This window comes from Balaenoptera acutorostrata, chromosome 11, assembly GCF_949987535.1.
Source record: "Balaenoptera acutorostrata chromosome 11, mBalAcu1.1, whole genome shotgun sequence".
NCBI classification, from domain to species: Eukaryota; Metazoa; Chordata; class Mammalia; order Artiodactyla; family Balaenopteridae; genus Balaenoptera; species Balaenoptera acutorostrata.
The window spans coordinates 81,772,678-81,791,024 of NC_080074.1; the positions used below are offsets into that span (position 1 = coordinate 81,772,678).

Below are 18,347 nucleotides of genomic sequence, written 5' to 3' on the forward strand. Positions count from 1 at the left end.
GAATGTTGGTTTGAAATAAAGATGTTAAATGCTTTATAGAAAGAAACAGACTTTAGGTAAGAAATGAACCTAGTATTTATTCTGCAGAAGGAATTATTTACCTTTTTAGAGATAAATGGGTAAGAAGTTGTTGCTGGAAGTCTTAGAGGTTGAAATTCATATTTTCTGCTCTGAGGAGACTATCTCTGTTAATAAGATAATTGTATTAATGGTGCATTAAAAAGGTCAAAGAGACTTAATGACATTTCAGATTCACTTTGTAGTTTATCCATGGTAACAAGAATTCTCATTTGAACTATTATTCGTTGCAGTTTAATGCAAAATAAGAAAAAGTAAGCTTGGCATAGCTTTGTGAGGATGCGCTGTGACATGTGAGGGGAGTGAGTGCCTTTACTCAGACACTCCTCATTATTAGATGGTGTCCCAGGAGCCAGCATTACATAAGGTGCTGAGAGGGCTACACAAGGGCAGAATCTTCAGTCTGTGCCCTTTAACTACAAGTGTGGACAACTGGAAGCCTAGCAGGTATCTTTTATGGGACTAGAAAAATGTATGGTTGCCTCAGGCCAAACTAAAAGTATCTAATTTAAATATTTTTAGATTTTTAGGCATTATTTTACTATCAGGTTAATTTCTGAAAACCTATCTACTTACAGAGCTGGGTGCTGGGGAAATAGCTGTAAGCAAGACTCAACCCTGTCCCCGAGGAGCTTCTGTTCTAGTGGGAAGACAGGCACGTCATCAACGGGAAGTTACAGGGCAGTGTGTAAGCCCCGAGGCTGTGGGAGCTCATACAGGGGACTCCAGCCTGGCCTGGGGATGGGGGGGAGTGGGGACAGGGAAAGCCTGCCGAAGAAGTGACACCTTTGTTGGGACCTGAAGGATCAGGAACTGGAGTTTGGGCAACCTGTGAGAGTTGATTCCAAAAGATGAGGTGAGCCAATCAGGCGCTGCTTTCAGGAATTTGAAACCTGAGAGTGAGGCTGTGAAGACTGAAGTGACAGGTGTGTGAAGGCAGGAGGAAAGGAGAGCTGGGCAGCCCTGACGACCATGCTCCAGCCTCAGTCATGAGAAGCATGACTAAGGAGCCCCTGAGCAGAGGGAGGAGATGGAGCGAAGGCTAAGACAAGCAGGGCAGCCGTGAAGAAGGCCTGTGCCCTAGAGAGAAGCCTACCTTTCTTGTAGCTGCTTGGTTCTGGTTCCTGAGAAGTCTGGTTTTGCTCTTAATTTCCTGTCTTCTGATTCTTACGGGAATTTTAAAAATAACTCTCCCTTTAACTGGTTTGATTAGACCATTGGTCCTTATAATCTGGAAGAACTTTAAAAACAAAACAGAGTGAGAAACTGGCTGGAGAGCCCCTTGGATCTCTTTTCCTATTTCATGAGTAGTTGGAAATGGTCTTGCCAACTCTGTTCCCAGGTGCTAAAGCATCAAGTATCAGTATTCAGTGCTACTTGTGGGCCTTTGCCCCATGGATGGAATGCCCCAAGGGCAGGCCTCAGCACTTGTCTGGCACCTTCTACTCTGTTGCCACCAAGGAGCTAAGGGATGAGGGCCGTAGACAAGCTTCTACACCAGCCATTCAGCTGGGATTGCCTTGGAGCTTTCTGTCCCAGCCCTGTGTGCTGGGGATCAGGGCCTGCTTCCAGTCATCCCATCCTTGTCTATAAATGGTTTTCCTTGATTTTCTTTTCTTTTGTGTCAACTGTTTTTGTTCCACATTACCCATTGTGACATTCATCCATGTTGTTGTATTCATTCTCATTGCTGAATGGATTTCCATTCAATGAATATACAATGTAGGTATCAATTTTATTGTAGATGGACATCTGGGTTGTTTCCAGTTTGGGGGTGTTAATACTAGTGCTGCCCATGACATAGAAACAACCTAAATGCCCACCAACAAAGGAATACACAAAGAAGATGTGGTGTGTGTGTGTGTGTATGTGTGTGTGTGTGTGTATAAATAAACACAATGGAATACTACTCAGCCATAAAAAAGAATGAAATAATGCCATTTGCAGCAACATGGATGGACCTAGAGATTATCATATTAAGTGAAGTAAGTCAAACAGAGAAAGACAAATATCATATGATATCACTTACATGTGAAATCTAAAAGAATGGTACAAATGAACTTATTTACAAAACAGAAATAGACTCACAGACATAGTGAACAAACATGGTTACCGAAGGGGAAAGGGGGGGAGGGATAAATTGGGAATTTGGGATTAACAGATACACACTACTATGTATAAAATAGATAAAAAACAAAGACCCACTGTATAGCACAGGGAACTATTTTCAATACCTGTACTAAACCATATTGGAAAAGAATCTTAAAAAGGATATAAATGTATATATATATACATACACACATATATAACTAAATCAGTTTGATGTACACCTGAACCATTGTGAATCAACTGTACTTCAATAAAATTTTTTAAAAAATAATAGTGTTGCTATGAACAATCTTGTAAATGTGTCTTGGTTAACATATGTGTGCAGCATTGTTGGGTAGGAACTTAGGAGTAGAATTGCTACATCATGAAGTATGCATTTATTCTACTTTCATGAAACTGCCTGAACTTCTCCAACATGGTTTAATCAATTCACAGTAGTGTTTCAAAGTTCCGGTTTCTCCATATCCTCACCAACATTTGACATAATATTTTTCATTTTAGACATTTTAGCAGGAGTCATTTTATCATTTGTATATTACGCATTTTTAATCCTGTACTCTAATTTACCCATATTTTTAACCGTCCTCAGAAAGTGTCATGTTCATTTACAATTTGAAGCCATTTTTATTTGGGGTTCCTGCCTGGATTCTCTATCTGCCATCTTTCCACCTATTTAAATTCTGCATAGATTCTAGGAGGGCATTTCTTAATCCTCTGTCCTTCATTAATCCGTCACTTCTTAGAACTCCATTGAAATTTGGTGTCTATATTTCACTATTACCCAACCATGTAATATATGCATGTCTTCTCACCACCGATGCTGTGAAAATGACCTTGTGGAAGACGAGGGCTAGCTCTGGTTACCCTTCAGCACCTATAAAAGTGCACAGAGTAAGTATTCAACATTTATTGGATTCATGTGAGGGTCTCCTGTTCATTGAGAACTTAGTTCAATAAATGGCTTTCTTTGGCTAGTCCCAGAGAAGGGTATAAGGAGAAGATGCTAATGATGACAATAAGCAGGTTATGCCTACAAAGGCCTGTCATTATTGCTGGGTTGCAGTGAAACTATGGAGACCCTTTTGAAGCATCAATGGAATACAGGAGTTGTGAGGATGAAAATAAGAGACAGCCTAGGGAGGGGCAGGACAGATCACCAAAACCCAGTGGACAGAGGTAGAGTCAGGGTAAGGTGGGGTGCTCCACTCTGGAGGTACCATGGCTATTTTGACAGTGTTAGCCAGTGCCCTTCCCAAGAGGATGCAGTGTGTATACAGTGGACCCAGTGTCCCGTATTTATGAAATGGTGGAGGATTTTGTAGATGAAAGAGAAAGAAGGATCCTTTGTGCAGAAACATTTCTATATAAAACAAGCAAGTGCTGCGTGTTTCTGCTGGCAGTGCGTGATTTTTTCATATGTACCCATCATAGGCATCTTTGTGTTAGGCTCATGTTATTTCTTAGCCAAAAAGGTTTTTTCAAAGACAGCAGAATTTATGTATATTTTAGCAGTTAAAGCACTCTAATTTTTTTCTTGATAAAAATGAAGATTTAGATTTAAAGAGTGCCACACTATGTACAATAGCCAGGACATGGAAGCAACCTAAATGTCCATCGACAGATGAATGGATAAAGAAGAATACAATGGAATATTACTCAGCCATAAAAAGGAACGAAATTGAGTTATTTGTAGTAAGGTGGATGGACCTAGAGTCTCTCATACAAAGTGAAGTAAGTCAGAAAGAGGAAAACAAATACCGTATGCTAACGCATATATATGGAATCTAGAAAACTGATACTGATGAACCTAGTGGCAGGGCAGGAATAAAGACATACGTAGAGAACGAACTTGAGGACACAGGGTGGGAAGAGGAGGCTGGGACAAAGTGAGAGAGTAGCATTGTCATATATACACTACCAAATGTAAAATAGATAGCTAGTGGAAGCAGCTGCATAGCACCGGGAAATCAGCTCAGTGCTTTGTAACGACCTAGAGAGGTGGGATAGGGAGGGTGGGAGGGAGTCTCAAGAGGGAGGGGATATGGGGGTATATGTATACATATAGCTGATTCACTTTGTTGTACAGCAGAAACTAACACAACATTGTAAAGCAATTGTACTTCAAAAAAGATGTAAAAAAAGGGGCCACAGTTTGATTAGGTGCCATTTGATGACAGTTCCCACTGGCCTCATTTTCCCTTTCATGTATTTCATACTGAAACCTCTTCATTCATTCCTGGATTATGAATGAAAATACCTCACTAAATTGTTTAAGCTGAATTCCTTGCTTTTTGTGCTGTATATTCCATTTTGTTGGCCAGATATTCTAGTGGCTTTCCTCCTGTTAGCAGAATTCATGGTAGAAAATTGGTAAATAATTCATTTCATTTTTGCCCCTGCTTTAAAAAAGAAAACCCAGTGGGACAGAAATATTCAAAGATTGTTTTATTTCTGAAATTTTAGCAGAAATAAACAAGGTGATTAGTTTGAAATGTAATTCATAGTCAGTGAGTTAAAAAGAAATACATCAGTTGCTGATTACAGCTAGCTCAACTAGCCCCCTCAAATGTAACTAGCTTTCGGGGTGATTCCAAGTGGCTTCTTTGTGCTTAAATTTGCAAAAATTTTCCAATGCTGTTTCAGTATTTCAAGTAGTATTTAAGGAGTTTACTTGCAACATTTATCTGAGTTCATATGCACAAAAGGTAGGTGTATATCTCTGAGCTAATGGAGATAATATATATGTATTAAAAAGGGCAATTCCACTCCTAGGTATATATCACAAAAAAACCCAAAAAACACTACGTTGAAAAGATACATGCACCCCAGTGTTCATAGTAGTATTATTTACAATAGCCAAGATATGGAAGCAACCTAAGTGTCCATCAACAGGTGAATGGATAAAGATTCTGTGGTGTGTACATACAATGGAATATTACTCAGTCTCATAAAAAAGAACAAAATGTTGCCATTTGCGACAACTTAGATGGACCTGGAGGGTATTATGCTTAGTGAAGTAAGTCAGACAGAGAAAGACAAATACTGTATATCATCACTTATATGTGAAATCTCAAAAATAAAACAAACGAGTATAACAAAACAGAGACAGGCTCACATACAGAACAAACTAATGGTTATGAAAAGGGAAGGGGGAGGGGCAATTTAGGGGTGAGGAATTAAGAGGTACAAACTACTATGTATAAAATAAATAAGCTACGAGGATACATTGTACAGCAGAGGGAATATAGCCAATATTTTATAATAACTTTAAATAGAGTATAATCTATAAAAATTTTGAATCACTATGTTGTACACCTGAAACTAATATAATATTATAAATCACCTATACCTCAACAAAAATAAGGAGGGTTAGTTAAGTTAATAGTGTTGGGTTAAGTTAATAGTTTTGACCCTCCTAGTGTTATAGGAAGGTGAAGTTTCTTTTAGTTCTGTGGCTTACTTTTCTTTTTTGACCTATTTTGCTTATAATCTGTGTAAAAAGTCACAACTGAGCATTTAAAAAAAATATGTAAGTAACTACGTTGAGACTGTAACTTTTAAAAAATGTTATTCTTGATATTTGTTTTCTGTCAATATGGTATTTCAAGTCTAGAAATTATAAGAGACTAAATGAAGACAACTTGCAGGGCAAGTTCAAAATGTGAACTGAACATTAAAATAAAAGTTTCTGCATAGTGTTTGTAGCTATTCCATGGTCAAGCTGCAACCAGACTTAAGAAAGCATTCCTTGCAATTCTGTTGCCTTTATCACTACTTAAAAATTGTTTTATTATGAAAAATATTAAATATGTACAAGAGTGGAGAAAACAGCATAAAGAATCCCCACCTACCCTTTATCCAGTTTTCCCAATCATAGTTCATGGCCAATCTTGTTTCATTCACACTCCCACCCAGTTCTTCCACGTTGCTTCAATCCATCATTTTGAAGCAAATCCCAGACATAATCTCATTTCAAATGCGTACATTTTCGTATGTATTTCTGAAATACAAGGACCCTTAAAGACTAGAACCACAATACCGTTATCATGCTTTAGAAATTAACAGTGATTCTCTATTATCATATATCCAATCAGCGTTTCATTTTTTCTGTCTCATAAGGAGTTATTTTTAATAGCAGTTTGTTTGAATTAGCAGCTAAACAAAACCTGCACTTTGTTCGATATGTCTCTTAAGTCTCTTAATTTATAGGTGCCCTCTCCCCTTTTTTTCCCCTCCCATTGCAATGTATTTGTTGAAGAAACTGCCGTCATTTGTTCCATGGAATTTGTAACATTCTGGATTTAGCGTATTGCCTCCCTGTGGTATTATTTAACATGTTCTGGTGTTTTCTGTATTTGATGTAAACTGGTAATAAAGTGCTTTGTTAGTTTCAAGTTTAATTTTCTTTTTTATTTGACAAAACTGCTTCAAATAAAAAAGCAGCCCATCAGCTTTTTGTGTATATCCATCAGGAGTTAGTCTCCCTTTCTGTGATGTTAAAATTGATTAGTAAGTTCTAGGCACCTGATTTATCCTGATCCATCCATTATAAAATACCCCATCAGCTTTTCACCTAATAATTTCAGCAGCCATTTTTGATCATTGCCTAGATCTATTATAGCAAGAAGGAGAGATACTATTTTTTAAAGTAATTCCTAAGAGCTGGGATGTAACCGAGTGACATAGCTGTGTGATTTTCCTGCTAAGTTTGGTGGTTGAATATTCTCCTTTAAAGCCAAGTCATGAAGAATCTTTACTGAGCTAAGAAGTATATAGCATCAGCTTAGAAGCTCTGTGAAAAGAAGAAGCCCTAAGTGACCCAGTCATCATTCTGTGGAGTTGGCATTCTCACAAGGCAGTTTCACAGGCCCAAACCTAAAAGGGATAAGGTGACTTTTTTATTTTTGATAAATAACAGAGCTTGGACTTCATCAAACTTTCAGTATATACTGCACTATCTGTACATTCATATTTTATTTAAAATAACAACAGAGAGGGGAGTGTTGAGAAACACCATTGAAGTATCTGACCCATTTCTCTGTTGGGGTTTGAGAGCGGAGGCAGTGAATAATCCCCATCACTGAGCCTTTCCTGATCATTGCTAATGATTTTTCCACTGCCAACCTTGGAGGAAGAGGAGGAAAGGGAAGGAGATAAATTGGAAAGGGCTGGGAGGGGTGTTCTAAACTAGAGCTACTTACTGAGAGGAATTCAGGGTGAATTGACTCTTAACATTGGAAAGTAACCTAGAAATTATCTGATCCAACTTCTTTGCCCATCCAAGGTTTCCTCCAAAAGGATCTGGCAATGAGGGGGCTCTTCTCTGCACATTCTGAGCCCTCATGGCACTTATCTCCTTCTGCCTCTTTAATTCTGTGTATCTTATTTTCACTACTGGATTTTACATTCCTTGAGGGCAAGGGATTTATCTATTTCTCTGGTTTAGTCCCATGTAGAGTGTCAAAGATAAACACAGCTGGACATTAGTTAGAGCAATAAGAACACACTTTATTCAGTAACTACTGACAGTTCAGGAAACAGCTGAGCTCCATTCTGATTTGCACAGGGTTGACTGGGTATTTTAAAGAGAGAATGGGAGGGGCGGCAAACGGGGGCTCAGCAGAGTCAGAGAAGTAAAAAATTACAAAGGATTGATCGTCTAAGTGCATTTAGGCTGTGTCTGCTGGCTGGCAGTTATCAGAGTTAGGATTCTGTCCTCCCACGGTCTGGGAGACAGACCCCTGCCTCCTGATGATTACATTTTAAAGGAATGACTCTCAGTTCCTTGAGAAAGACTTCTGAGTTGTAAGAGATACATATTCCCAACTGTAAATCCTTTGTAGTAAATGCACTAAGAAACGGAGGTCAGGGGATTTTTGTCAGGGATTAGCTAGAAAAAGGTAAATTCTCCTGGCAATGATGACCTTTCTCAGGCAGGCATTTTAGTGGAGGGGCTGGGGTCATCCCAGGAACATGGCCTTATGCTGCTAAAAGCCATACTAGAGTTTGGCCATCCCCTAGTGCAGAGGTTTGGATGGAGTTTGTTATATGCTGAAAGTTCTGCAGTTTTCAGGGGTCTAGAACACCAGTTAAAGAATTTGTGTTTACTGAACAAATTTAAGTAAATTTAGTTTCCTCTATGCTGAAAGGAAGGGGGTCAGTTAGAATGCCTTAGTGCCTAGACACAGCCAGGAAACAGGAGTAACATCCCCAATCATAAATTTCCTTCCCTAGGTCCACCTGGCTATTCTTATTATCAAGGACAGCTGTACTTCCGTCCTCTTAAAGGCTAGCCTCTCGATTTGTGAGTAAGAGACTTTATCTCCTTACCACAGATATTTTGATTTTTTTGAAATAGTTCAAAATGGATCAATCTATTATAAAATGGTTAATATTTTCATAATATCTACTGCAGGATTTGGGGCACTATTAAAAAGGGACAGGTTAAATGTCTCTTACCCAGGGAATAGTACCCAACAGGGCAGCATTTCATGTCATATGCTTTCATCTATACCATTTATCTCAGTTGTTATGTATTTATTTATGATAATTTTTAAATATAGGTCATGGAAACTTTGTCTTATTCATCATTGAAAGGCCAGCACTTACCACAGTGACTAGCAGCTATTAAATAGATTCCAAAATGATCAACTTAATGACTAAATGAATGAATGACTTTCCATCTTACCTTGTCTTTTCTATAACATTGATAGTATAGAAGTGCTATTTAATAGAAACATGGTGAATGAATGTTTGCAAAATGTCATGGATCTCGAGTTATGTTTCAGTGACTCTTCTTCTCTTTGTAGATTCCTTACCTATTCCTACCTCTTGGCCTTCAACGTGTGGCTTCTGCTTGCACCTGTTACCCTGTGCTATGACTGGCAGGTGGGCAGTATTCCTCTGGTAGAGACCATATGGGACACGCGGAACTTAGCCACCGTCCTTCTGGCAGTTGTGATGGCCTTACTGAGCCTTCATTGTTTAGCAGCCTTCAAGGTAATTTTCTTAAGATTCAAATGAATTCTACATTTCAAGAGAGATACTCTATACTCAGTAACTCTTTTTTGCAAGGGGGTGTGGGTCTAAATTGAATTTACTCGTTCATCTAAAAAACTTTGTGTATTTAAAAATTTTCCAGAAAGGTAATATATATTTTAAAGACCTTATCATGGTTAATAGACCAAGGTTACAATGTTTGCAAATGAGAAATTTTTTTCTTGCAGTGGTTGACTCATTTTTGACCTAATTCGTTTGATTTCATGTAATGATAAATGAGATAATGATAACATGTTCATAAGTGCTTAAATATGGTTAAGATTCTGCTTACACTAATAAATGCCTGCCTGAGTTGGTTGGGTGATTCTCACTTCAAAAAAAAGGTAATAGCACAAAACTTTATTAAAAGTTTTAATATTGGGAACTTGGAAAAATATTGGAACGTGGAAAAAATTATTAAATGTAACCATTTCAAAAATGATCAAAGACAGCAAAGAACTTGAAAATATTTACTTATTAAAAACTGCTACTGCCTTGTGTAAGATGCTTCTTGCCTGAGGATATTCCCATCCCCCCAGACCTAGTGTTAAAACTCACAGGTTTACTGGCTGGAGGTGGCTGATTTGGTTTGGGAGAGTAGCAGAGCACCTAGCAATTTAAGGGGTAGATTTTGGAAGCAAGAGAGCTGTACAAGGGCTGAGATAATACACTCTCCGCGCATTCACGGATGAATGAGAAAACAACATGTGCATGTGGGACATCCTAGAAAGCGCGAGCAAAACTGAAAGCCTGGGGAGTCTTACTTATTTGCTGCAAATTTGAATGAATTCTTCAACACAAATGCAGGTTGTGCGACAGAGGGTGGAAGTTTCACTGGCTTTAGTTGTCTGTATATAACCTCTGATGAAATCATTGGCTGATCATAAAGCTATGCAGGAACAAGAGAGATTCCCCAGAGATCCAGGCAAAAGAAAGAAAGAAAGAAATAAAACCCCACTAAGCAAAAATTTCGGCTCTCTACATAAAAACAGATTTTTCAGTTTAAATCCAGGCAAGTTTATCATATATTAAAACAGGAAACCATCAAATTTCAGAAGAACAAAATAGAATAGAGAGTCACTATAATGTATGACACACAATGCCAGGTTTTTAATTAGATTACTGGACATGTAAAGAAATAGGTGACCCAAAGTCAGGAAAAAATAGTCAGTAGAAAATGGAATAGAATTCAGATTCCAAAGATAAACTCACATTTACAAGCTTAACTGATTTTTGACAAAGTTACCAATGTAATTCAATGGGGAAATATAAGGTACTGAAATACAGAATTATCTGTAAGGGGAAAATGTGAACATTAACCCTTACCTTATACTATACACTTAGAAAGTATTTCTAAGTGGATCATTGTCCTAAACAAAAGAGTTAAATAACACCAAAAATTCTAAAAGGAAATAATAGAAGAAAATCTTCTCGGTAAGGGCTACCATAACTACCCTATTTAAAATGAAATCACATACCCTCTGCTCCACATCTTACCTCCCTTTCACTTAACTTTTTCTTCACTATACTTCCAGTTTCTAAAATGCTATATAATTTTGTTATTTTATGTAATGTCTGTTTCCTCCAACTAGAGCATAAACCCCACGAGGACAGAGATTATTTTCTGTTTTGTTCAATGCCATATTTCTAACATCAAGAGTTTGTCACATCCAATATTTATTATCTAAATTTTATTGTTTGCCACTCAGTATACATTATCTAAATGAATAAAATCATAAAAAGTTAGAAACTCTATTTCGATTTTGGTATGCAGAACTTTTTGCTTAAGTGAACTATATTTCAAGCCTAAAAAAAACTGTGCTCAATACCGGTGTGAAATGTTTGGGAGTCAATATGGGGTTTGTTTTATTAGCCTTTCAGTGTGGTTTGACATGCCTGCTATACTGGTATTGATCTGCAAGAGCAAATGTAGTAGAGTGCTGGACTGGTATGTCAGGAAGGGGTTTTCTTGACTCTCTCCCAGCTAACTAAAGGGAGTGGTGCGTCCCCACAGGCTGTCACCTTAGTCAGGTTATGTTAAAGCTGGACCTTCATGCTAGCAGTAAACCCCTGCACATAGGCAAACCTTGGCCATCCCCAGAGCATCTGTGGTAACATGATGAATGAATGGAAACTTCCTCGTTGGAAGGCTGTTAATCCTTTTCTTTCATGGAATTTGTTCCAAAATCACTTTACTGCATCAGGAAAAACATTAGCAAAGCATTCCAGCTGTGGTGATAGTAAGATTTAGCTCTTCTGTGGTGACTTTCATCTTGAAAATTCTTTGCGAACATTAACTAAAGCCTCTGGCAATTCTTGGAGGCTACTTGCACTTTCTACATTTTCTTCTTTCAGAGTTTGGAGGCAGAGGTTTGGCATCTAGCTCATGTTTACGTGGCCTTGCCTCTCTGTTCTTGATCTACTTACACGTTGGAAGGTCTTAAAAATCAGATTCTCCTGCTAATTCGTAAGCTCTTGAAGCGGAGATAATCTTGGTTATTCTATGTGGTGATTAGTTACTAAGGACATGATCCTAAGGGCTCTGACTCCAAGACAATACACAGTAGAGTTAAGATTTTATGAAAATAGAGGTCTTGCTTTACCGACATTTTTCTGTGCTAAAAAGGAACAGTGGATGAAATGTTTACAATAATGTCAGCAAAATAAACACAGCTCTGTCCACCTAGAATATTTCCAAATGATGTGTGTACTGCATCAATGTGTTGGATTGAAATTACTTTATAATCCCTGGCTATTTCCTTAAATTTTGAGATAGTGAGTCCATATGATACATTACCAGGGGAAAAAATGATTGGATAAACAAGCATAAACATTGAGTCCAGGGAATCATGGAAAATATTTCTTTTATTTCACCTTTGATGGATTCTCAGTCATACAAAGGCCTCCCTGGCTTATATTCAGGGGAGAGCATGTTCTTTTTAGCCTCACTACTTCTTCCTCTTTAATTCTCTTAATGTTGATTGAGTGTCTACTTGTTGCCAGGATTACAGCAGGGAACAAAATGAAGGTCTTGCCTACATGGAGCTTACAGTTAAACACTTAAAACTTGTCGTTACATGCCAGGTGTTGTTAAGGGCTGTGAGGAGGTCAGGGCTGGCCTCACAGATATTATGACATTGAGCAGAGATAATAAAGGAAGTGAAGGAATGAGCCATTTGGCTGTTGGGGGAGGGGTATTTCAAGTAGAAGGAAAGCAAGCGCCAAGGCCCTGAGGCAGGAAAGTACTGGAGTGTTCACAAAACAGCAGGGAAGCTGACACAGCTGCAGCAGAGGGGTCAATGGTAGAGCCAAATGAAGTGATGTCCAGGAGATGATGGAGTGTGTGTGTGTGTGTGTGTGTGTGTGTGCACGCGTGTGCACGCAGGATCAAGCCTAGGTCTTTTAAGCCTCTGCCTGCTTTCTTTTTGCCTGCCATGCTTTTTCCACAGGGTCTCTGGCTCTGTTAACTGTTGGATGGTTTTGTCTGATTTTCTTGTTGATAAGGTCTGGCCATGGAGGGGAACGAGATGAGGAAAGAATTCAGGTCCTTTGTAAAGAATTTAGATGTTTCTGTGTATGTGTTTGTGGAAGATAAGAGGTGAGGGTTGAAGGAAAAGGGCAGCCTTGGAGTCCATAAGGCATCTATAAGACATACAAATCTTTCTTTTGCTAATATTAACTAGCTTTGGGGGTGGGGCATAACTTTGGGGCAATATATATGCTTACAATCTTTGTTTATCCTCCAATTTACCAAACTCACTTCTTTCATCCTACCTTGTTATCAACTAGGGCACTGGTGGAGGGGGATATAATCTACCCTGATACAATTGTATTTACACCTAATTGAATTTTTTCTGGAAAATATTTTGACTTTACAAAGCAACAAATTACCACATGTAAGAAATAAAAGAGCAGTTATTTCCCAATTCCCAACCACACCCCAAGACCCACCCTCTGCAGGCCTGCTTTGAACATTTGTCCTTGTACATTTTTACACTTATTGAAAACAAAAACAAATTCTCTCTTTTATACAAGTAAATTAAGTTACACACCATTATAAATCACAGACCCTTCTAGGCCACTTCCACAGCCAGTTGGAGTGTCCCTCTAGGTAAGCAGCTCAGAGAACAGATGTCTGAATTTTGTCCAGGGTTGAGTGGGAGAACTAGGGCTCAGAATCTGAGGGTTTTCTTTCTCTAGAAATAATCACAGAGTTAATTTAAAGATTGTTTCTAATTTGTCCTATTTTCATGGCGTAAGAAATTTAAGACCTCAGGGAGTAGTTTATTATTTATCATAAAAGAGCTCACTTGCATCTTTGAGAATTTAAATGTGAAATCTGTCTTATTCTGTGCCTCTCCATCACCTCCTTCTATTCACACCCTTTATTCACGAGGAATACATTTGAGCTTATATTACATAATGTAGAGAACAATCTAGAAACTCATTATTGGATTGAATTCTTTTTAACAATGAATTTTAAAGTGAACTAACTTGCTCTCACTCATTGTGATGAGGATAATCTCTCTGTTGGAATGTATGTACAGTAGAAATACAGAGCACTTAAGCCATGGAGGCTGGTTATTCCATTCTCTCCTATGAATAGTGAATGTTTATATACCAAGAGAACAATAGGCCGAAAATGTACTTGGGTTTTTCTTACAGACTGCGCCAATAGTCATCAGACTATTGACTTGCAATAAAATAGTGACATATGTCAGGAATGTCAGGAAAGTTTGGATTAATTTGGATTGTTTACAGGAGTTAATACCGTTGGTCCTACTCTTTATACTTGCCCTTTTCCCATGTCCTTTAATGCGATTTCCAGTGTTACAGAGGAAACACCACTAAGTTATATTTAAGAGTAATTTATTTGTTATTGATTCTTTATTACATTCTCACAAGGTATCTTGAGATGTTAAGATTTTTTTTATCTCTTTTATAATATCGGGGCATGCTTGTAAAAAAGTAAAACGTGAGGAAAAAAGAGGAAAGTTAATGATACCCAGCTTTCCCAATAATGACCTCAACAATGAGATGTCTTTTGAGAACAGACATTAAGCAGTGGAGGTCCGCTCCCCCAGGTATGAGGCTTTCAGGGTTGGTTTTGTTTGTTTTTTTTGTTTTCATTTTCAGTAGAGGTCACAGCTTTGCCCCAGATTTTCCATTCATAGTCTTCTACATCATTCCCTTGAAACCAGCACAAATCTTCGGCTATGTCTCTGGGCCCTGGAAAACAAGTCAAATTCTCAGGTCTGCAAAGGGATGAATGTGCAGCCTGACCAGTGGAGGTGACCACCAGTGACAACTTGGTGGAAATGGAGAGGCGGGATGGAGTGGGGGTCCTGCATCTTCTCCTTCGGGAGGTGGCTGTGTTCTTCTCTGAGATTTCCCTTCATGTTCCCAGCCTTGCTCTTGATTAGCCTCCATGCTAGTGTGTGTCACAGCCTCCAGCAGCACACTCAGTGAAAGAGCAGACAGATGGACAAGTGGAGACTGTCAGCCTTAGATCTCTCTTTCATTAAAACGCCCACACAACTCAACAAGGAGGAAAGATCGGAAAGTGATTATTTTCTCATTGATATTCTTACCTCATTCCCAAAAGTACTTGGAACAGAAGGAGCTGATGAGAATAAGCATAGTACAATAGGGCAAACCAGGAGATGGCAAACTTTTCTCTTTCTTTTGGCAAAGAACCAGATAGAAAATATTTGAGGTTTTGTCATACAGTCTGTCACAACTATTCAACTCCACCAGTGGCGCATAAATTAGCTGACCCCTGCTGTAGAACATTGTACTACCATAGATTCATACAGCTGAACTGAACATGCTTTCAGATTTCTGGAAATTACTTTGCATTTAGCTTAGCCAAATAGTACGTTATGGTATTATTGTGTCACATAGATCGCTGTGGAATAAATCTTTTAAATTCCAGAATAGCCATTTTGAAACCTGGTAAAATAAGCATCGTGTTGTAATATTCCAAATGGTAAAATAAAATTGAACTTGAGGAATGAAGATTTCATTTAATGGTTAATGGCTTTGTGCCAATATTAATGGGGTTTTTTTCTTTTCTTCTGGCCTACATTTTTCTTTTCAGTTTCCATTCTCTGGAAGCTTCATGTTCTCCATCCTTTGTCCTCAATTCATGAGAATCCTCCTCATACTATTACAGGTCCAATCTTTCCAGCTCATTTACAACCCATCCTGTTTGTCCTGCTTTGGAACCCCTGCAATCACTGATAGAAGAGGCCCTGTGATGTCTTGCCATGGTCCATCTGTCTGTGACCACCAGTGCTTTGGGAGGACCCATTGTCTGGGATGTCTCTCTGTCTCAAATTTGGCCAGCCTAGTTGATCCAGGCTCTTCTCAATTCCCTCAGCTGGCTTCTCCACCTGCCACTTTTACCTGTGGTGATAATGTCCTGCTACCGGGCCACAGTTTTCCAAGGCAGTACCTGTAGTCAATTTTGGCCACGCGCTAAAGCTGAGATTTCTGTTTACGTCATTTTTCTGATGAAAGTTGGAAAATGAGCTTACCACTTCATCAGATGTGATATTGGAAAATGGAGAAGTTGAATTTGCACTTTATTTTAAAATGGAACCCATTTAAAGATCCATTGATACTGCCTCTTCCCACATACTTTTACATCACTGCTTTGCCATACATGATACAAATTGTGACTTACGTTCTGTCACTCTAATTTCATTTGGTAGTCTACTTTAAATTCACGACCACCAACTTCAGGTGGGAGCCAGGCCCCTGCGTGTAAGAGGCAGCCCAGGTGTGGAGGAGCACTGCCCCAAGTTCCAGATCCAGAGTCCTGAGGCTGGGACGAGGGGAGGCTGCAGAGGGGAGTGATTAGCGCTGACCTGAGTCAGGCCAGGCTGTGCCCCTGGCCCGTGTGAGCTCACCTTGTTCAGCCCTGTTCTTGCACCATAGTTATTGTGAGGTTGAACCATGGCAAGCCATGCTGGACACTCAGCACAGTGGCTGGCATGTGGGAAACACTGAGTACCTGACAGCTGTTTTTGTAGTCCTTGTCACCATCTCCATCATCGAGAAATCGTCACAGCTCAAAGTCAGGAGCACAATAAGGCCTCTTGTTTCCATTTTGTAGGAATAACCAGTCTTGAAAAAACGTAACCCAGTTGACTGCTTTTTTTTTTGATTCTGTGTATTTCAATTTACAGTCATGCTTTAGATCATCAAAAAATATTTATAACACTGCTGAAGATTGATCCTGCCCTCCCACCTCCCTTTATTCCCCCATCCTAGGTAACAGAGGTTTAAATTCTTGACCTAAGAGCTAAGAGTAGTAACATACTTGCAGGTGTTTAATGTTTAAGCATATTTTGGAATTTGGAAGTAGATATGTTCAAATATCATATAAGGGCAGAATCCTAACATAAAACTACTCTATCTCGTTCAAACGATGAATGTTTATCAAGAGAAAGAGAATACTGACAAACGTCACTGACTTATGTACAAATGAACATTGGAGTTATCACCTAAACCTCCAAACTATAGAAATATGATAGATGTTTTTAAGGGTATTTGAAAGTTTACCAGAATAAGCAAGATACAAGAAAAGATTCATTTTCTTTTATTGTTGTTCTTAAAACCTGTTACTGTCATTACCAGATTTCTCCATTCCACTCAGTTCTGGGTATTGGAACAAAATAGCCATTGGAGATGCATCTTTTTGTTCAGTGGCTACCTGAAAATCAGAGGCCCTTGTGCAGTCTTCCCAAGGCATTCTTTGTTGTCTATTACTAATATGTCGCCTGGGAAGTCATTTTTCCTTGGCTGCATCCGAACCTAAAGCAGATCCTTCTCATGTTCTGTGTAGTACACAGTTCGGTTGTACTGCTCTGCTTGGCTTTTGATCTGGGCCTGGCAGGAGCTTTTTCACATCATTAAATAATTTGTTTTATTCCTTGCCTTCACATGGCAATTACATTTTCACAAGTCACACTCTTTAATAAGAAAATGACTTACCTACCCCTCTGATGTTTATACCTTAGATGGAAGACTCACTGAATTTATTAATGGAAGAATTTTAGATAGTTGCATAATGGAAAAAAGGAATTTTCAGACATCAGTAACAGCTTTATTTATTTTTCTTGATTGTATGCTTTATGATTCTCAGCAAGATTTTGTAGTCTGTATTATTATTTGCTTTTACTCAGAATAATTGTCACCTTTTGAGTGATAAGCTTAATTTTTAACACATTTTACTATTTCTTTTAACTTAATGATTTATACTCTCATAAAAGCAACTCATTACCACTTAGCCTTGCAATGCTTCTGATTGTTTTAAACTCTTAAAAAGGTCAAAAGACATTTTTGTAACTCCTGGAGCCATTCTGTCATTATTTCCATTGAGAATGTGACATTTCTATTTAAAGGAGCACACCCTTTCCATATTGTTTGAAGAAAACCATGAAATACGTAATTAGGATGCCCAAAAATAAAAGCAGCTAAAACAAGTTCCTCTAAACAGAAAACCCGTTGGAAATGCTTATTCTATTGGAAAATACAAAGGAGACTGAAGTGATTGATTGCCAGATTCTCTAGGTGGTTCACTGTAAGTACAAAGCCCAAGGAGCCTATAAAGGAGTGATAAATGCAACGTGGGGAGAATCAATCCCCTCCTTAAAAACAAAAAAACAAAAAAACTAAAATGCCTTACTTTTACACATGCTTTGCCTAAAGAGGCAGCATGGAGTATTAGAAAGAAAACGAGTTTGTCATACAAGCTTTAATGTTTCTGTATTTCCATTATTACACATCAAAATGTTGACAATAGGGTCTTCAAACTTTGTTCTCACCTAAAATATAATCAGAATGAATGAAATAATATATATGGTACATGGGGTTGTTCAGGAAGGCAAGTGCTGTATAAATGCATTTCCACATGGTGTTTCAGGTCAACATTCTGAAATTTAACTCCTGAACTTACCCGTTCATTGTTTCCCTGACCGTGATTTCCCACCTTTGTGTGTCCTACTAGTTGCCCAAGCCAAAATTCTTGGGGTTTTCTTGTTGCCTCTCTGTCTTGCTCATTAATATTACATTCAACCCATCAATAAATCCTGTCAACTTTTGTTTCAAAATAT

General features: G+C 38.5%; 1 protein-coding gene across 4 annotated transcripts in view; it reads left to right on the forward strand.

Moving 5' to 3' along the window:
• Positions 1–18,347, forward strand: part of TMTC1 (transmembrane O-mannosyltransferase targeting cadherins 1) — a 261,487-nt gene that overhangs the window by 136,875 nt on the left and 106,265 nt on the right. For 3 of the 4 annotated variants that reach the window (XM_007175694.2, XM_057556024.1, XM_007175693.2), the window contains exon 8: positions 8,997–9,186. The exons of the other annotated variant lie outside the window; for it this stretch is intronic. In XM_007175694.2, the coding sequence (XP_007175756.2) occupies positions 8,997–9,186 (190 nt within the window). The remainder of the gene's footprint in view (positions 1–8,996; positions 9,187–18,347) is intronic. 4 annotated transcript variants of the gene reach the window in all.